Source organism: Lepisma saccharinum, chromosome 11 (assembly GCF_977018435.1).
Source record: "Lepisma saccharinum chromosome 11, izLepSacc3.1, whole genome shotgun sequence".
NCBI lineage: Eukaryota > Metazoa > Arthropoda > Insecta > Zygentoma > Lepismatidae > Lepisma > Lepisma saccharinum.
This window is the reverse complement of record NC_139239.1, coordinates 61,349,839-61,372,005: the sequence shown is the minus strand read 5'-3', so window position 1 is coordinate 61,372,005 and position 22,167 is coordinate 61,349,839. Positions and strand designations below refer to the sequence as shown.

Here is a 22,167-nt window from a genome sequence, read left to right as displayed (position 1 = left end):
GTTATTATTTTCTTTAGGGAGACTCCTCTACTCAATCCACCAGATGAATTATTATCCTGCCAATTATGTTTCTTTACTTTCTTTACATTTCATATATTAATATACTGAAATTAATAGTAATTCTATTTTGTAAATAACTTTGACACACCTCGTTCAAGGCTAATCTTCGAATATTAGAGGGATATTTTAACCTAAAGCAGGGGTTCCCAAATTTTTCGTTTCTCGGCACCATTAATGTTTCAAGATTTTCCCCAGGCGCCCAAGTCAGAATGTAGGCCTATTTAACACTTGCGACACTCAGTAAGTGTGGTTAGTTTGCTTGGCATAAGTTATAAAAATAAACACAGATTTTAAATTCAGAAACATTTTATGTGTAAAATGTACTAAATATTTGAAACAATCATATCATTTCAGTGAAAATATTGGAACTTTCGCGGCGCCCCTGTAAGCTAACCACGGCGCCCCCTTTGGGAACCACTGACCTAAAGCATTATGTTCTGTGGTGTTTCAAATATAAAGATCGTTTATTGGATTTTGAACAAGCATTGGTATTATATATACTTTGTCCCGGGATTCTCTGGTTTAATTGATTGAATTGATGTTTAAAGTCAACTTTGTGCACAGAAAGGCTAATCGGGACAGAACCTACAGTTTAAAGTGGGATCCGAACCGCTATCTGCCTCCACCGGGTATCGAACCTGGGACCCCTTGATTCTCTGAAGCGAGCGAGCGAATAAAAAAGAGTCTCTGAGCACATGGTGACTCGTGAGAGGGGAAATGAATGCAGCTACCAGTCATTTGCAGCAGCGCGCACTGCTTTGCTCCGCCAACTCGCTTTCTCCCCTTCTCCTCCGTTATGCGCGGCCTTCCTCCACAAATTCCAAGGACAGTATACTTATTCTTTGGATTAAGTGGAATAGTAGGTTATGATTTTATTTTTTAATATTAAGTGAAGAATACCAATTTTCAGCGGGGGTCGACTCATTAGTCCGCCTCTACCCCGCTGACGCCCAAGCACGCATGTACAGTCACGGACACTTCTGGATTGTAATAACTTCATTACTTTCAATGCTATCACTACAACCCAGAAGTGTCCGTGACTACAAGACAATATACCTCTGGCATATCCTTTCTGACTGAAGTGGAAGCAGTCGTGCGAGAGGTAGGTGAAATCGGTGACGTTTTCCCTCTTCGTGTGAACTTCAGGGAACGCAAGGTTGAATGTGAACGGTTGCACCACCACCGTGAAGTCATCTTTCACGTCATAGCGTCCTGAGCTGACCTATAAAGAGAGAGAGAGAGACTCGTTAGGAGAAAAATACTGACCTTCCATCAAAGTCGCGTTGGTATTGAATGACCTTGTGGGCCATGGCGAGCAACCTACACGATTATGATGTCTAAGTAATCGATACTGTTCATTTTCTAAAACGCTTGCTTCTCCATCAGAATTGGCAACGACATGTAACCTAACCTAACCTACGCAGTGTTGCCAGAACGAGTTAGAAAAAGAGAGCTAAATCACACCCAAAATGTGTGCTTTACGTTAATGAGAATGAACTGATGGAATGGATGAATGGTAGGGGCATGCATATTTCGTTTTTGACGAAAACACGAACTGTTAAATATCACACTGCAATGTTAATTTTTCATGTTTTTGAAAGGTGTGATGTGCATTTTGCTACCATGTTTTGTCACGAAATGATGCGAAATAAACTCTTGAACGTCAAATTTAGTTATTTTTTAAAGACACAACACCTTTTCAGGTCTGAATTATCCTGTGAGTTATGCAAATCACGGAAAATTGATTAATTCTACTGTAAATATTAGAGAAACAAAAGTCGATTCCTTTACACAGGAATGAAGTTAATACTCTGGTAACTACATAAACGTGCTAATAGAAGTGAAATGTTAATTTTGCGTAATAAGTATAGTTTTTAATTCAAATTTAGGTTCTTATTCACCATTTTAATACCGAAATGTCATATTATATACCGCTTTTAATCCCGAAATATGGCAAGGTTTTTACCGCCGCAGTGAGTAGTTGGCTAACGCATCGGATTTGTATTTAAACTCACAGATTTGTCGAAGTTTGATCGCATCACCGGCAAAATCAAAACTTGTTCACCAGAAAACGAGGGCAGTGGACTTTCGAAACGTGTTGTTAGAATAGGTGTAATCAGGGGTATTTTGTGCATTTAAGCATTGTAAGCAATGGTTAATATAAAGAAAAATTATCCGCGAGCAATCCTGCAAAGTGAAATTTAAGGTATTCAGATATTAATCCGCGTAGTTAGCTTGTTGTGGGTCTAGTGTTAAATAATGCCAACAGATTCCGTGGTGAGGCACATGAAGGCAACGCACTTGCCCACCCGGCCAGAGACGGTAGCGGTCATTGCTCTCTGCTAGCCAGCGTCACGCCGCAGTGTGTGATTGTAACCTACCGTATATGCGATTGGAAGGATAATTAAGCTCTGAGCTTTTAGTGTGTGTCGGCGATGTCTTCATCAGCGGAACGTCATTATCAGGGAAAGGATTTATATGTAGTTAAAATGTGCTAAATATGTAAGTAAATACATATTTAGTTATTTTCACCAAAATGTGGAGTTAAATATGGACTTAAAATAGTAAATATTTGCCTTTTTAATAAAGTAAGACACTAGACGACCTACATAAAATACAGTACGCTTACATTGACATTAATTGTAAAACAACACAAAATGTGTTTGCATTTTCTGTTTCCCAAACAAAATGTTGTTGTATGTTCAAACGTGAATTTCCTTCTGTTGTCTCTTAAGATGGATTTATATTGACTAAAACTCCGTTCAATATCGCAAGAAGTAATGGAAGTGTATTTCAAATTTGCCAGTTATTCGCAATAAAATAACTCAACTCCTTCGGTCACACGGGGACATGTTATTTCAGGAATATGGAGCATATGTTGAGAAATATTCTGAAATATGGAAAGCATTTGTAAAAATAACTAAAGCATGTAAAATATGAGCCAAAACCTAATATATGTAAAAATATGGAAAATAAAAACTGATTTTTTCAAGTCTACATGCCATGATGCGCAAGGATAATCAAAATATAACTGATTTCAGCTTCATACATAAATATGTATTTACATATAAATCCGTTTCCTGGTCATTATCAACTGACAATCGCTGTAATTGTGTCATTGAAGACTTGGTAAAATCGTTTTGTGCAACTGTGCAAGAAGTACTCGATTGGTTACAAGTAGATTTACTGTTTTTACTATTTACTATTACTAAATTTTGTGATAATGTGTAACTTTTGTTATTTATGGACCTGGTTGTAGTGAAGGACCCTGTAAATCACCAAACTGAGAAATAGTTTACGTAGCGGTAACATTTGTCATTCTCCTTATGTGACTCGAAGTCAGCTGATTGAGGGAGGAGTACATTCCATTGGTTTTGCAGTCTATCACTCTATTCCAAGTAAAGTTTCATAGTTATCTTTACTATTGTGTCTCTAATGTAAGCTTTTGTTAAATTCATTATTTTTGAACTGGTTACGGTAGTTGTAGGCACTAGTTACTCCGATTACGTATAGTTGGAGACGTAAAATTATCGTTTTATTTTCCCCTAAATTTAGATGTTATTTGGTATTGCAATTTAGTGTTATTTTTCACAGTTTAGAGCAAAATTCGGTGTTATTTTTGCATACGCTTTTACGGTTCCATCTATGCTTATGATTTTCAAATTGCTTTAGTTCTGGAAAATTGAGACAAAGTTTAGTTTTAATGACAAAAAAAGGTTAAGGTTTATCTTTGTGAGAAATGGCCAAATTTCTTGCATTTGGAAAACTATTTCATCTCATCAGCCACCAAATATACAATAAACACTAAATCATCAAACTGCAAGAAATTAGGCATGAGGATCTATTTTGAATCGAACTTTCACTCAGCAGCTGGGCTAGAAACAACATAATTCATAGCGCTTCAAGTAACTCTCTTTGAACAGAAGTGTATTCCCCAGTTTATATTGCACATTTCGCGTTGTTTTTCGCGTTAAAGTGCAAAATTCGATGTTATTCTGTAAAATGGCATAATTCGCGTTATTTCACGATTTCGAGACACACAAAATTTGCATCCTTAACCTACCCAAACACATTTTATACTATTGTGATTTCCTGAACTTTTCGGTGATATCGGTAAAACGGAAATTTCACGTCCCTACTTATAGCTTCGAAAACATGATGCCACTCCAGTGGGTGTAAGTAGTAGAATTAGACAATGGATAAAGTCGAATAAGCATTGCCTGCAAGAAAATTTCTTAGTTTGTACTTCACATAAAGATAGAAGAAACGTGTAGAGGTGCCCATGCTATTGCTGTGAAGGTCGAGCCTTCAAAGGTCACCCATTTAATAACAAACATCGTGAGAGTGAAAAAGTCAAGGTGTGACCTTGTAGCTACTACACGAAAGCTCGAGTACTTTCTTCCTTAAAGACAATGACCTCTACAAATTCGAGGTTCACTTCTTCTGGGCACGTGGACTCCCCGAAAAAGAAAATGGCGTGAATGATTTCTCAGTAAACGTTTCGCAGCTGGTGACTATCTCTATCTCTTTGTAATTATAGTATAGTTGCCACATTACTATCCTCTTGGATACTTTAAATTGTAAAACAACTCGGGTATAGATTGTGCAGAGATTATACTCGGTCTAGTATTTTTATGCCCTAAAAATCACTAATATATACATGATTCATCTTTAGAAAATGATCTTATGTTATCTCATAGTATATATTTCATGTGGTGAACTATTCATATAAGAATTAAAAATAAATAATGAGGAAGAAGTAAAAATGTGAAATGAAAGGAATGTAGGCCTATTTATTTTCTTCTAAATATTAGTACTGTGTACTGTTGTATTTTCTTTTTCTCTTTCTCCCTCTCTCCCTCCCCCTCCCTCTATCCCTATGTGTTTCTGTATCTTTCTCTCTTTCTTCTTATATCTGGCTCCTATTATTTTTCTATTAGTTTTGCTTTATTTTGCCTTATTCACATTTTTATTATCTTTCTTCCCATATTTCTCTCTATTTGTCAATATATTTTTCTTCCTTTATCTGATTCCCAACATTTGTATATCAATTTCTCTCCGTTTCATTCTTCTTCTCTCTTTTTTTTACCATGTTTCTCTCTGCCTTCCTATCTCTATATTTCTCTTTCTCTTCCTTGATCAGATTCCCAACATTTTTCTGTTCTTTCTTTCTTCGTCAGATTTCCAATATTGTTCCAACAGTTTCTCTATTTCTCTTTCATTATTCTTCTCCTCATTCTTTCCATATTTCTCCCGATCTTTCTATATATATTTTCTATATTTCTTAATTCCTCAATTCCCAACATTGTTCTATCAGTTTCTCTCTAATTCTCATTCTTCTCTCTCTATCTCTGTGTTTGTTTGTGTCTTTGATTCTTACTCCACTATAAATGATCCTGAAACTTACCCGTGTATTCAATTTGGGTGGGCAGGAGGGTGGGCAAGAACTATTTCTCGATCACCAAACATGGAAGGGCGCGAATAGAGTAGGTCATGTGAGGCAAGACGGGGATATTACTTCGAAATCATAAAATAAACCAAGAAAAACAGGACTTTCATTTTTTTTTCCCAGTACACGTTCACTCACTAGTTCATTTTCTGCTAGCTGCATGCGCCGCATGATCTTCGTGAAGTCCTCCTTCATCTTCCGCCACCGAGGGCCGAACAAGCAAGGACACTCCAGAATAGCGAGGGTCTGGCACTCAGATGATCTTCCTTTGAAATCTTGGATTAATCTCAAATCTGAAGATACAAACAAAGTATAGAAACAACCAGTCAAGTTTCCAAACAATCATGCTTTATTAAATGTAGATTTTTACATAGCAAGCCAATTTCAATAACGTTGATAATGCATTGAATGGGGCTTGTCAGGCAAAGCTACTTATACAGAATGTTGTGTCATCCTTGTGGTAGTGAAACCCCTCCCCATTTTAGTAGGCTGAAAAACCCCGTTTCCACTAGCGAGCATGTTCTATGTGGATGCTATGTGGATCACGACGCTTCCGCAAATACAGCGCCTCTGGTGGTGATTCGTGAATGCTACCATAAGGATGAAACAAACTTCTGTAGATGGCATATCGAATGGTATGTCCTTGCGCTTCAGACATGCAACTGTTCTCCCATTTAAATGCATGGGTAATTCAATGATGGGCGTACTGTTCATATATTAAATTGTATATTTAATTTGATTTAATCCTGAAAGTATGTCTGAACACGATAGATGGATAATCAGTGTTGTAAAACTATAATATCGTCGACAATAGAAAAGATATCGGAACTCAACAAAATGTATAATGTGCATAGTATTTGTTGTCGCTTGCAGTCGTCACAATTAAAGTCCTTTATTATTGAAGTTCAGTTCGTGTATTATTATATAAGGCATAATAATGCCGCACAATTGTATTTTTACTAATTGTATTTTTTCATGATGTTGCACTTCTGGACATGTTTCGTAAAAAGTGATCCTCTGTTTTATGTAAATTTATCGAGAAGAATAGTTATTCAAAAAACATCTTACCTTCTGCTTCACGTCTCACAACCTCCAGGGCGTTATTATTTACAAGAATTATAATTTTGAAAGTGTTGTCGCAGAAAAGACAAGGAAAAGTACAAGGTGTGTGAATATTATACTTACTTGGCACATTGACAAGATTTATTATGGTTCGTGGCAAGTTCTCTTGCAAGTAGTCCAGGGCTACCATTATGTTATTTTTGTGTTCCTCCGGAGCTTTGTATGGATCTTCGTAGCACATGAAAGCACACATGTCATTGCAGCCAATCATCAGTGTTACCAACTGCGACAAAAGAAAAGTACATTTCAGAACAAGGTTATTATTAGTTAATGATTTCTCTGATTAATTTATAGTTCATAAGTAGTTGTATTTACAATAGGATGAGCACACTTATAGCGTAGAAAAGAAGAGGTTATTTGATTGAACAGCCCGATTTGCCTACACTTAAAACAATCACAAACACTTAAAACTCAGATCAATACAATAGGACAAGAGCAGGCTGTTTCATGTTCTTTCTAATCTTTGATCAATCCCATGTCCCGGCCAGCAATAAATTATGCACGCCTGGGAGATTATATCTGCTGGCATGCAAGAAATATAATCTACACTGTGACTTTTCATGGAAAATTGCATGCCATCCATCATGTCATTAACTCAAAGGGAAATTCTTAGTAAAGAGAATATTGGCCTATTTCTGTACGCCTGGGAGATTATATCTGCTGGCATGCAAGAAATATAATCTACACTGTGCCCTTTCAGAGAAAATTGCATGCCATCCATCATGTCATTAACTCAAAGAAAAATTCTTAATCTACACTGTGCCCTTTCAGAGAAAATTGCATGCCATCCATCATGTCATTAACTCAAAGATAAATTCTTAGTAAAGAAAATATTGGCTTTTTTCATGTTGTCATGCAAGCCTGAATTGGATTCGTCTTGTTGTAATAATATAAACCCGAGTGTGTAACTTACAGAAATATTCATTGCGTATTTCTGTATTCCTGCAATAAGCAGAAGTGCTGTAAGAGCTTCCCTGCAATAAGCAGAAGTACTGTATGAGCTTCCCTGCAATAAGCAGAAGTGCTGTTAAATTTAGGTAAGTAATATATATAAAAGCTTCCCTGCAATAAGCAGAAGTGCTGTATGAGCTTCCCTGCAATAAGCAGAAGTGCTGTTAAATTTAGGTAAGTAATATATATAAAAGCTTCCCTGCAATAAGCAGAAGTGCTGTATGAGCTTCCCTGCAATAAGCAGAAGTGCTGTAAGAGCTTCCCTGCAATAAGCAGAAGTGCTGTATGAGCTTCCCTGCAATAAGCAGAAGTGCTGTTAAATTTAGGTAAGTAATATATATAAAAGCTTCCCTGCAATAAGCAGAAGTGCTGTATGAGCTTCCCTGCAATAAGCAGAAGTGCTGTAAGAGCTTCCCTGCAATAAGCAGAAGTGCTGTAGACATAGTTCCATGGCTTATATGTTTTATAATAAAAAGGCCCCCAGGTTTCAAACCTGGTAGAGTGTGTGTGGGGCCTCCCTGACGGCAAAATGTTGGTATTATTGCCTTGTAATTAAGAGGCTTCTGTGTTTGAGTCGGCCCTCTAGAATTGCTCTGTGACTCTCTCATTTCTTACATCATAAACATATGATTTTTCACATATAAGAATAACACTACATATGGTGTCATCAGGGAGTGTTTCGTGGAATTCACAGATAATTTTAATGTTTGTCCTGTCATTAACCACAACTTGTTTCCTTTTTGAAGTGTTGATGACAAACATGGGTCTCTGTGCTTTGAATTCATCTGGTGTGTAATACATGTCAGTATTGCCAGTAGTGACCCTTTTGTATGATGTAAATGCCTCATATAATTTAAGGAAATCATCCTTGGACATGTCTAAATTATAATTTTCTCTAGGGAATACCTCATTTCTGCCATTTTTAAGATATATGTTCTTGATGTTGCAGCTATCAAATTTACTTTAATTTTTTTCCTGATTATTGTGTCTTCCAGTCTGAAACAGTACCACCACAAAATCCGGCATGTCATATTGTATACTGGAAAATGAATTTGTAGCATCAAACTCATAATAGGTACCAGTTGCGGGCTTCTGTACACATTGATATGTATAAAATTGTAAAGGAATTTGAGGATTTTTTATTATATCTGCTTTGTATTTAAGAGCATAACTGGCTTCATATTCAACAACCGGGATTCTTAGCTCCATAGTCTGAATAATGCACTTGCCCTCATCAGGTAGGGTATTAGGCAGAGCTTCCCCGGTAGAGTTTAATGTGCTGTACCTCATCAAAGCATTATTATCATTGGCAGCTCTTCTAAATGTGATTCTTAAACCACCCTTCCACATAATATCTTTGTAATCTGAGAAGAATCCTGGCAACAGGCGCATGGGGAACAGCACTGTGTGGTTTTTAGATAATATTTTATCACCAGCCTCAAATCCACCTATTTTGTAGTAAGAAGCCTCGGTTTTGGATAATTTTGGTGTGGCCAAAGCTGTGGAGGTAATGCCGGGATAATCTACTCTGTTTATAACAACACCATGCTTTCTGATCTCAATTTCAGAGAACAGATGCGGCACAAAATTGTCCACCAATCTTATATTTGAATTTGCCGGATAATCTGTACCATCGAGCTTTACAACATCAAATTTGATGTATAGATCTGCTCTGTGAGGGTGTATAAGGCCATCCCCTACATCAAGATCAACCTCAATCTCTGTGTTGGGTTGATTTAAATTTGCAAATGTCCTCCTGTTTGGGGGAATGATTGTAGCTCATAACTCTCAATATTTTCCATTTTTTTGTATGTATTTTTATTTAAATATTAATTTCTATGATTGCAGTTGTTGTGGCTCCAGCAAAATCAACTAATTCTTCTTTTTCATTAGTGACCATCAACTCAATGTAATCTATTCTATTATGACACACAGGAAAATATAATGTTGGGGATGGATTGTAGATGATGGGCTCCATAAATTCAGAATTAGGTTTGAATGTTGCAATGATGCCAGTTTGTTTGTGAGTGCCTATGCCATTTGATTTGGTGATCATACCCTCTGCCACATTACAGTGAATATTCAGAGTCTCTATGGCTAAGAATTTAGGTATATTCATAGCAGTGTGTTTGATGGCTGGTTCAAGTTTTGTGTTGTTTTCAAAGCCTAACAGCTCTCCTATAGTACCCAGATCCACTGTCTCTGTAGCAGATACAATCTCTACTCTGTGAGTGACAGAATTTTGAGTTAATACTATACCTCTGGGTAATTGAGCATTTAGAGTGGACAGATTATACTGCCCTGGAGTGATGACAATTTTTTGATCCCCTACTGCAATTGTGTTGTTGTGGTGTGTAATATTAGGGATCAAGTACATGCCATAAAATGCTCTGAGAGCTATTGTTTTGGGATACACTATGTCATCATGTAATTTGAGTTTCAATATTGAATTTTGGCTGGTGAGATGGAATACTCCCATGATGCTTCAGATACCACAAGGCTTTTTGAAAATTTTCAATTGATGGTTTATTTATTTGAGACATATATCTAAGAACAGATAAACACAAATGTCCGTAATTAACATCTTTGAAGTTTTGAACACGGGCATTATTGTAATAAACATTAGCTGATTTTAGATATTTTATTAAATTTTCAGGTGGAACACCTCCAAATGAATCAAACACAAATGCCTCATTTTTTAAATATTTAAGATAACAGATCCAGTGAGTGCCCTGATTTTTGTACTTATCCAAATTAACAATGCCAAACGCTTTGTTGAGTGGTTGTTCTGGCAAAGGATCAGACATGTACACACCTCTAAAATTTTTGATGCCCAGTGGCTTGATTAAAGCTTCAATATCTTGGTTTGTAAGCGGTTCTTGTTTTTTTAAACTTATTCATGGCTCTCTTAACACCTTTGCCTTGTTTCTCAATGGCCAGGTTATGGCGCTTCAATTCATCTAATTCTGCCTTATTCTTCTTGGCATCTATTACTGTTTTTGCTATGGCAGCTGATCCCCCGGTCAAGCTCCCAACAGCCCCGAGAGCAGCTAAGATGGCAGGGATAGTAAATATAAATCCCCCCACATGTGATTTTTTTCTTGATTGCTGTATTTTTTTTAATTGGGGGTACTAAGCAACAATTTCATACCATGGCCCTTGGCAATACAAGAGCTTTTTTTCTTGCGCTGCTTTTTGGTCAAAAGGCTATCAATAGTTTTAAGAGATTTAAGACCTGCATAAGGTATTTGATACATAACACCCTTGGCCTTCATTGTAGGTTTATTATATACATATTCACAGCCCCCACCCCAGTTTTTGTTTGGTGTTCATAGCTATGGTGGTCCCCAATGCTGCTATTCTCTCACTCAAAGAAGCATCTTTGCTTACAAATCTACCAAATGCAGCCTCTTCTAATTTCTTGTCTGCAACATGTCTCTTGTCAAGATCAGAATGTGTGTTGTATGCTATGGCATGGTCTCTACAAGCAGCATCTAGAGGATTAACACCAGGATCACCTCTGTTTAATCTATGGTCCAATTTTGTGCCTGGACCACAATACTGATAGCCTGGAATGTGTAGTTCAAATGGCAGCTTGTTTATAATGTCATTAACCAGCCCCCGACCCTCAGAAATATTCCAAAATTTAGGTGGTAGAGTATTAATAATTTTTATAAGATATCCAATCCCCTTAGTGTCATTCACTATAAAATTAGACAATTTTGTGCTTATCATGTCCATAATTCCAACCTTTTCATTGTAAAAATTGTGGTTGCCAGCATTTTCCTCCCCAGCTATCACCAGCAACCTATCTACAAGTTTCCTGACATCATCAACACACACAAATTCTTTGGGCAGGGTGTTGTATTGTTTGATTCCACTGCCAGCCTTGATCTGTGACCATATGGGCTTGATTAAGTTGTTATATTTTGCTCCACTGCTAGACTTGACTCTTTTTTGTGTGGGATCATTGTTCTGGTATAGAGCATCTCATTTTATTAATATTTCTTTGTAATGCTCATAATCTTGATCTGTATAGCTGCCAGGCCTTTTCCTAGTCATCAGTTCCCACAATCCAGGTGTTCTGGGATATTTAACAAAACCGCCTTTTTCTCCAAGATGAGATTCTGAATATACAATTATATCATCTCCCATAAATGTTACTCTGAAATTGCCAATTCTATGTATGATGCTACCATCACGCTCTGTGTCAGCATATAAGCCAAAGACCTCATCTTTGTTGTCTTTAGGTGTGCTTAAATATTTTTGAGCAAGAAGACCCAATTCAATAGGACCCTGAGTAGCTTCAATTCTTCGAGGAGCAATAGGACTAGGTGTATGAATACTAGAAAATGGGGTGAATGGATAATCTAATATGTTTCTTGCAGCTACAGGTACAAGCTCTGTGATCAAATTTTGATTTTGCTCTGTAACAGTTTTGATATTTTTACCTAATTCACCAATAGCATCAATAATAGGCTGTTCTGTGCGCTTGTGTTGTTCATAAAAACCTCGGTTCTCTGATTTCCATCCCTTAAATCTTTTTACAAGATAATCTCTTAATTTAAGATCATCAATGATTGGCCTTTTCATGGTTATTTATTTATGTTTCAATGTCTAGAAAATTGTTGATTTTATTTCTATATTTGCCACTATTGGGTTTTCTTGTCATATCAATTGTAACAAACCCATAACTGTCCTGGTTCCAGCACTTACTGCAAAACTTGGAAAAATCATTGTAGCTCAAGTCCCCACCTACATATTCATCATGTATGTGTTTGAGGTTGGTATGATCTTGATGAAACACACATATAAAATTGCTGTTGTCTCGGGTCAGCTGCTTGGGTATTTTTGAAAAAGTCTGTGCCAGGTAGAAGCAATCAATATTTTTGTGTCGGCCCTGTGTAAAGAAATTCCTAACCTTGTTTTGATTATCCAGTATAATGTCATCAAACACAACAACAGAATTATCGAGACATTCATGGAGTGGCTTAACATCTGGTTCAAAAGTGGCTATATCCAATCCATCATATAGCTTCATCAGCTGCTGATATTTTAATTGTTCCAAGCTCTTAGAGAAGACATACAAGTGCCTGTTTTTCCAATCTAACCAGTTGGGTGCCAATAACAAATTATCAATCATTAGTGTAGTTTTACCACAAGCCGATGGCCCAACAATAAGACACCTAATATTATCAGGCAGCAATTTTCCATTTCTCTTATTCTGCTGTTCAGGTTCTGGCAGCCTTTTTATAACATCCCAGGTGTTCATATTATCACTTTGTTTGCATCGATCCAGCTGTGTTCTGGGAGTCCTAGCCATTTGACAAGTAACTTGTTGCCTTTTCTGCGGATGATTTTTTCTATGAGATATGTGTCAGGCTGTTTAGTTTTGCTGAGCTCTTCTTCATAAAACCTGCCTTTGAGAATTTCTCCTCGGTGGTCTTTTATTATATATGTGTTAAGGGTCCCAGGTTTAACTTGAACCACTGTAAATAATTCAGTGCTCCAGTTTCTTGTAAAGCCTCTTTTGAATAAGTGCTTATATTTGCTGATTCTTACTTGATCACCCACCCTGTATTTGGCTTTTCTTGTTGTTGGCTGGTATCTAGGATAATAAACAGTACTGATCAATTTTTGCTCATCAGATGAAGTTACTTCAGAGGGTTTCATGTTGATTGTGGAATGGACAGAGTTGTTATATTTTTGTAGAAGTTCTGGAAGAATATTAATCCATTTATAATTACCTTGAAGTGTGAATTGTTTATACATATGATTTTTTAAGGTTCTGTTGAATCTCTCTACAATTGAGGCCTTGAGATCACTGTAACTCGAGTAATGTTGTATTGCCTGGCTTTTAATAAATTGTTGAAACACTGAATTATAAAATTCTTTGCCATTATCTGTTTGCAAATAGCGCGGTGATCTTCCACTCTGATTGATGATTTTCCTGAAGGCTTCTGTAACACATGCTCCAGTCTTGGATTTGAGTGGCACAGCCCAGGCAAATTTTGAAAATGTATCTATGATGGTGAGTAGATATTTGTAGCCCTTGTTGATCTTGTCTAAGTTTTTCAGCTGTCCACTTGCATCTCAATCAAGTCGCTCTGCCATAAATCATCTATGCCTTTTGTAACTACTGGCAGTCTCTTATAATTATGTCTGGCTTGTTTGTGTAATTCATCAACAATAATTTGTCTAGACATAATATGTAAACAAGAATATTGCAACTATGGGGTGTTCAGCAGCTGATACTACAGGATTTTCTAAATATAATTTGTCCCCTATTTGTATTTTAAATTCCAGAGAGCCATCATCTTCAACATATGCTGTTTCTAATGTATTGGGATCTGTAAAATCCTCTAATTCTACACGGGTGATATTTGGTTTGTTATCAGCATTTGTTATTGATAAGGTAGGGTAGTGGTGTGCCTGTGGTTGTAGCCAATATTTGATCTTGATTGGTCTAAGTGTGCCCCCAACAAAAAACTGGTAATAAAATTGTGCAGGGGACAGCATATATATTTTGCCACCTGGTGTAAATGGTGAATCATATTCTTTGTTGGGGATGCTGTACAAAACAAGAATTACTGTATGTTTAGGATTCTCGATTATGCCTGTTATTTCTTTTTCTGCTGTAAGCAATCTGCTTGTTACAGATTCAAGGTGCTCATTGATGGTCCTAACAACATCATCATGGCCTGGCTTGATTTTTATGTCCACAACAAGTTTCTTGTATTGTTGCACAATTTCTTGTAGCTGGGTGGCAAAAACAGACAAAGCATTTGCTTGATTAGATTCCATGGTCCCTAGCTGTTGCTTGATATTAGCTACAATTTGCTGTAAATTTTCAACAACTGCCAATTTTGAATTTTGATCAGTAAGATCATGGACCTGTCTTCTGATATCCTCAAACAGGGCATGCAGTTCATTAATATGTTGATTGGTTGGTAGAGTGGCCACTGTCTGAGTAAGTTGTTTGATCTCTGCCTGGATATTCTTGATATCTTCTGATTTCAATATGCGATTCACAGCTCTCTTAATATTTTTAAGTTCCTGTGATGTAGGCAGATTTGACACAGTATTTTGCAAAAATTCGAGTGCCAATTTCACATTGTTTAATTCAGAAGCATCAGCCACATTTTGCATAGCATCTTGGAGCAGGGCTATATCTGCCTGAGTGGGTGTGGATTGTTGTAAAATTTCAAGCTTTGTTTGGATATCATCAATCAAGTGATGAAAATGAGATAGCTCAGATTCAGTGTTGAGGTTTTCAAGCTTTGTGATCTGTTGCTGGACACTGACAAGGGTATCTACAATACCAGGCAGGCGGGATTCTAGAGATTCTTGTACATTTGTCAAATCACTTTGCACTGCTGCTATTGTACCCTCAAGATGGGTTATGGTACTTTGAATTTTTCCAAAATCTTCATATGTTTCAAGTTGCAGCTTAATATTGGCAACACTCCGAGTTATTGCACTCAAAGCATCAGAAGATGGCAAGTTGTTCATAAAATTTTCAAGTGTCTCAATTTTTTCTTTAACCTCGGCTATGGCATTGTTCAAGGGGTCCAGATTAGGTATCTGTAATGATTGAATCTGTTCTTTTAGAGTGGAAATCACTAGATCAAAATCTTCTTGTGATTTTATGCTTTTGACAATTGTTTGGAGCTGTGTCTGGACATTATTTATCTGCTCTTCCAATTGCTGTTTCAATTGCTCAGAGTTGGTAGCCTGGGTCTTAAATTTGGCTTCAAGAGCTGCTACAGCCTCTTCTAAACTTTGAAAATTATCTAATGTGGCCAAGTCAGTATATTTTTCAAGCAGCAATTTGAGTTCAGAATCAATTTTAAGAAGAGGGTCCATGCATTGTGATTGTAAATTTGTAATTTCTAGTTGAAGACTGGCATTCAGTGTGGTTTGTAAAGCTTGTAAATCACTTCTTAATTTCTTGACTCTGACATCAAGCATCAGAATCTCATCACTGTGATCTTCATGTCTTGTATGGCCAAATATATCATTAGGCATTTTGTTTTAGTGGTTATTTATTATTGAATATCTAATTCTTAATTCTATAAAAAAAGGTATAAGCTTGTCATAGCATCCAGGGACCTCAATATATAAGCAGTCACCAGCAGAAACAGTATATACAGTGCCAGAAACCATGTTTGAGTGCTTAATTCTATAAATATTTCTCCCTATTGAAATCTTGACATTACCCTCAGGGGTTGTAATAAATTGTAATTGACCACCTACAGGTAATTGGTAATAATTTAAATTATTGTTAAATATGTACAATGTTTTACCTGTTTCATCATCAACATCTGTAAGTATGCTGTTCAGATGAATAATTAACAAAGCACTCAGTTTAGATATTATATCAGAAGAGGGTGCTGGTGTTGGCAGCTCCATAATAGCCTGTTTTTTGAACCCAAATAAGTTCATAGGCATGTTTATTTATTTCAAATTATGCTCTGTAATTAGGCATTGATTCCCACTTTTCAAATCACAATGACCCCACGGTAGAGTATGTATGCCACATGACAAAATGCATCTCTTATCATCATGTGGGTCCAGAGCCACTTTTCTTACAATATTTGAAGTCAACAAGTGATCCACACTCTGAATTCTATTTTCTGATGTTCTGATTAAATTCTGGGATTTGAGACAATCTTCATAATCTTTAAATTCAAGCTCTTGGTCTACAGTTACTCTGCCAATGCCCTTGGCCTTTTTGGCAACAACACCACTACATGTTTCAAAACTGTACACCTTGGCCCTTAACCCAGCAAATACCACAATAACATCACCAAGTGTCTCATCTTTTAACTTGCCAGGCACCTTTTTGTTGTGGGGTTGAATTCTTGTATGTTCACTGCTATCAAAATATTCAAGCAATTCAGGCTGTGACATATCTTGATAAACATCTTCTGTCTGAATATCAAGAACAAAACTATCTGTGTCCATGTACATCAGTTTTACACGATCCTTATAAAAAGGCTTCAACACATCATAATACAATTTTAACATGTGTAATTTGGCCAATTCCAATATCACAGCCCCTACATAAATAGGCTTATCAATATTATCAATGTTTGTATCAATATATGGTTTCAACCATCTTGAGTGCCTGAACCTCAAAACTTTGCCAACTTTGCTCACTTGAACACCATGATTCATCAGGAACTGGAGGTTTTTGTAATATATGACATAATCCTGTTTTGGCTCTAGAGTCATCATCAATTTCTTCTGTTTAGAGCCAGGTGAGCACTTAACCTCAGGAATTGGGGGCAGATCAGAAAATATGTTGTGTAAATTATCAGAAATTGTCAGATCAACCTCTAAGAACAGGCCATAGTCACTGTCATCAAAATCCTTAAGATCTTCAATATTGAAATCTTCAACCCACTCAAGCCCTGCATATGACAGTTTATCCATCATAGCATAACCATAGAGGCTGTTGGCATCTACATACAGTATATAATTTGATGACAGTGCTGGATCATAATCAGGAATATATTTGTTATTTGCTCTGGCATATCTCTGAGAGCATTGCACCATGCCTCCTCTTATACATTGCTCCATAAACAGATACATGTCCTGATCCTGGATCAGATCCAATTGCATTTTAGTGTTTAAAAACATTGCAGACCATGCTAGGCCTGGGGCACTGTAGAAATACATTGGATCCAGTTTATAATTTTGCATGGAAGATTTTCTGAATGCCTGAAGTATATCAGCTAAGAGAGTGACATCAAGTTTTAAATATGCCATGTGATAATCACCAAATGTCTGGCATTTTAAATTGTTCCACATCAACTGGGCATGGTGATAATCTTCATCAGTGATTCCAGATGCTCTGATTTTGCTGTAAAACTCTTGTTGTGGTGGCAGAGAACACTCATCAAATTTAGAAAAATCTGTAACATAATCATATGGATATACACCCTTCCGCCTAATTAATTTCAGGTCCTGATTTGGAAACATGGTACATGTGATTTTGAATTGATCATCAGATAATTGAGTAGCCAGTGTAGCCAGGCTAGCCGATAAAATTCGGTATGAATCAAGAAATCTTAAGTGAATAGGAACACCATTAACTTCAATTTTCTTGCTAATAGCAATATATTTCTCATCATTTTCAGCTAAAATATTTAAATTCTGCTTGTCAAACCCCTCGTACCTGATCAAATGATGAAAATCATAATTGGATGCACCATGGCAAAATATGGGGACAAATTTTGGTCTCTGGATCTTAATATTACAGCTATTACACAGGGCCATTAAGAATTTACCATCTGTATGAGAATGGTGTTTCACCTTGATATTTATATCTGAAAATTCAGAATCACATACCGGGCATTTTTCTGCATTATTGAAATCTTCAATCTGTTTCTCTGTTAAAGGCAACATAGGTTTTGATTTTAATAAGACATTAGATGCTATGTTATGGCACTCATTTTCTATTCTATGTGCAAATTCTTTGATAGCATTTGGTCCCATGTATAAGTGTGGTTCACTAGCTACACCATCCCGTATAATTATATAACAAAAGCTGGAAGGTTCATGTAATTGATATGATGTAATTGAAGATTCCCCAGGGTCTGGGCTACAGAAAGCAAGAGGTTTGAGATTTGATTCAAAATCACAGACTATATATGCTGGGTGTTCCAACAAGGCTTCAAATTTTTTGAATTTGGCATTTTCACTTGGCATTGGCATCACTATATGAACAGGTTTATGATTGCCACAGTATTTTAAATGTTCAATTAACTTGTTTTTAGCAATTTCTGCATTCACTTCCCGAACCCTATTCACCATTTTTTGACCATCAAATACAGTTAAACATCTTCGGTACAACTTGAATATTGTCTTAGATTTGTCTAATTGTTTTCTGACTAAAGCTTCAAGACTGTGTATCAGAGTGTAATGATATGTGCCACCCCCTTCAATTAAGAGCAGATCATCGGAACAGCAGAATCATCATCAAATGTACTGATTCTGAGAGGTGCTATCAAGCAATTTCCACGGCCAGTGGAACAAATAAATACATTAATAGATAATTGTTTACCATTGATATCCCGGGCCTTTTTTTCAAATTTATCAATATTCTGAACAGACATTGGATATTCTAAACCCTCCATTGCCTCATCAAAATCGTGCTCATGTTGTTTGTAATAACTTATTATCTGAGGATTTCTTGAAACTGGAAACAAAGCAGCTAAAATACACCACAAAAAGCATTTCTCATCATTATTTTCTATATTAACCACGGCTCTTTTGTTTTTAATATTGGCAGGTAATGGCAGATATGTAGATCCTTGTAATGGGCTGAATTCAGAAATATTAACATAGAGCTTGTGTGGAGATCCGCATTGGCTCCATCCAGACTCTTTTGCTGCAAATTCAGAGTGTTTAATATTTAATTGATCTATCAAACTGCTTATTATTTTGTCTGAATTTGCATTTGAATATACAGGTACAGTTTCTGTTATGTGAGGCTGTGTAAATTTTGTGCCATTTGGTTTCTTATATTGTGTAAACAATTTGAGGGACAGCTTATAAGAGCCATTTTGTGCATTTAGAATTGCCTGCACATCAGGATTTATACTGTTCAAAAAATTCTCAATACCACATCTTGGCTCTGATACAAAACAGTGATCCCTTAATTGGCCATTAAAACTGCTATGGATAGGTGGTGCATAGCGTGGCTGCTTTGCCGGTCTAGCATTAACAGGTGTTTCATGCTTTCTTTTCAGACCAGATGTAGATAGTTGTGAGGGCAATGTTGATGACTGTACATAAGAATTACACTTGTGCCATCTGTAATATGCCTTGCTTAATATTTTATGGCATCTTGGACACATTTTTGTGGCCTTTCTGCATTTCTTAGAGTCACAAATATGCCGGTGCCTAGACCAATTAGAACTAGATATATTTTTATTACACTGATTGCAATATTTTTGTTTTGGCATTTTTATTGTTTATTTATATAAAATTTCTGGGTCCGAAAAACAGAACTATGCCAAAACAATTATAACAGCAGTTAGTGGCTGAGCTGGTGCTTTTATACCCACACAACAGCAATAACTAGGCTCTGGTGATCCCCAATATAAAATAATTTTGCTCTATTATGCTGTTGTACAACACACTTTACCAGGTTTCAGATCTGGGAGCTATCAGTTGTATATCAACTAGCAGTAATTATTCTCAAAATCTCACGTGTGGAGATATTATTTTGCCACATGTATTTCAATCTCATATTTTATCAAGACTCAAACCCGAGTCTCTTGTTTACAAAGCAACAATATTAACACTTTGCAATCAGGGGAGGCTTCACATTTTATCAGGACTCAAACCCAGAAGCCTCTTGATTACAAAGCAATAAAAACCATGGGGCTATGCACCACACTCTACTGTGTCTCAGAACCCAGGAGCTATGAGCTTTATATCAATATACACGTGGAAGAATCAATCTGAGGGGGGGCTCACCATTTCTACACTAGAATTCAAGATTCCTGGAATTTTGACAGAAAAACACACTGTAAACAATAAAATCTTATGGGAACTTGGCATTGTTTTAAGTATAGGCAAATCGGGCTGTTGAGGCTTCTTCTTTTCTACACTAGAATTCAGAATTCTTAAAATTAAGAGCATATCACACTTGAAGAATTGGGGTATAAGCCCCTCTTGGCATTGTTTTAAGTATAGGCAAATCGGCCTGTTCAATCAAATAACCTCTTCTTTTCTACGCTATAAGTGTGCTCATCCTATTGTAAATACAACTACTTTCATATATCTTCCATGCTATTCCGAGACACACTTTAAGTTCACTTAGCAATGGTATCGAGACAAGTTTCGCTCTCGTATCGAAATACGAGACGAGACCGAGATCCAAACTGGATGACAAAGACCAGATTCTCAGAGATATGCTAAGACGCGACCGAGATTTTGTGTTCGAGAGAATACTTTAAAAATGTATTTACACAAATGGAATTTATTTTACCCTCGTGAACATCGTGGACAGTACTTTTCTTCATAAAGAAACTTGTTCCCTGTAATAGATCCTAAACCCTCAACCATAGCTCCACACATGTTTAGCTGGGATAGGGGGGGGGGGTAATAGCTTGCAGTTATGTTTCCGCACACAAACGTTGCCGCATATTTGTGCCTCAATAGTACAAATCACAACAACAAATAGTTGAAAAAATTTGTGCAGAATCAAAGGAAACAAGCCACCTGCCGACTCCTGGGGGGGGGAGGGGGGGGCTCCTTACGACAGTCGACAACATCGGGGTCTGGAGGGTTGGGCACGTGTCATCTCAGGTTTAGATAAGACTGGAGGTACAATAGTCTCTTTCCTAATATCCAGAACTGGGGTGTAAGGGGTTACCTTCCACGTAGTATACGTACACTCAATTGTGAACCTCACTTCCACGTAGTACACCCTGGACTGCATTGTGCAGACTAACGAGGCTCTGACGTCTGGACCTACGGCCAGTATAATCCTCTGGGGGCTGTGTGTGTGTTGTTCTGTTTTGTCCTTGTATGTGCTCAGTGCCCGTTTACAGCCTCAGCTTTTAACCCAAGTAAGAATATTTTATTCCTCCGACATTACAGTTAATATACATGTGTTATATTTTAGTTATGGTGAGTGGCTGGATCCCGTAAAATGTAACGGGTGCAAAATAGCCAAAGTGCTAGCGCACCCAAAATTTCAAATTCAATCAATCAATAAATATCCAGAACTGCACCATGCCTCTTCTTCAAAGTTAGCAAGTGGATATCTGCGTGATTATTGATAGATCAACCTGTATACCCATGTCACGGTATCCAGTGACATGTAAATCACATTTCAGTATTTTTCATTGTGTATAATTAATCATAATATGACTTATGTAAGGCGTGAGATTTGGTTTTGTCATGTGAGTGTTTCATAAGTATTTGTTCTGGAAACGAAATTCAAGCGAGACAACGAAAGTTAGGGACCGTTTCTGAGTCACAGTAATAAGGTTCAATCACCGGTATCGTCCTTATGATATATCTCAGCTTCCCGTCGGCGAATCTACATGGAATTTGGACTGGATTTTATTTGAAGGAGATTAATCGAGTATCCACGAAGTAAGAGCGAATGGTTTTTTTTGGACGATTCACGGCAAAATCCTGATTCTCAAAATGAGGCGACAGCAAGGCGAGCAATTAATCCGCTGCTCCTACTTGAAGACGCGTCTTGACCGCATTTTGGAACAATAGGTCTAAGGTTATTTTACTCCGCAGGAACCCAAGCCACGCTCATCCTAGCGTCCCTTCCAACTAAGGATTTTCAATACAGTTTACCGCGAATCTCGTTGCGAGAGCACCTCCGTGCCGGAGCACCGCCTACAGTAAACTTAGAGTTACGAGCACCGTCAGCGTGTGGTTATCGGTGAGACGCGATATGCATCTACATCGCTCACTAGAGGACGCCGAACTGATACAGTGGTTTCGTGAGTTCATACGTAGACTAGACAGATAAAAGAAGGAGGGACGTCGGGTTCTCAAGTCCACAACGACACCCTACTACCAGTCGACGTCAAAACCATCGA

The 22,167-nt window shown here is 37.1% G+C and overlaps 1 protein-coding gene across 1 annotated transcript in view; it reads right to left on the bottom strand.

The window, feature by feature from the left end:
- LOC145995272 (phospholipase B1, membrane-associated-like) overlaps window positions 1–22,167 on the bottom strand; it is a 52,347-nt gene that overhangs the window by 2,875 nt on the left and 27,305 nt on the right. Inside the window, exons 5-7 of the mRNA XM_083131858.1 lie at window positions 6,695–6,854; window positions 5,648–5,802; window positions 1,117–1,282 (exon numbers count right to left, since the gene is read on the bottom strand). Coding sequence (XP_082987984.1) covers window positions 1,117–1,282; window positions 5,648–5,802; window positions 6,695–6,854 — 481 coding nt within the window. The remainder of the gene's footprint in view (window positions 1–1,116; window positions 1,283–5,647; window positions 5,803–6,694; window positions 6,855–22,167) is intronic.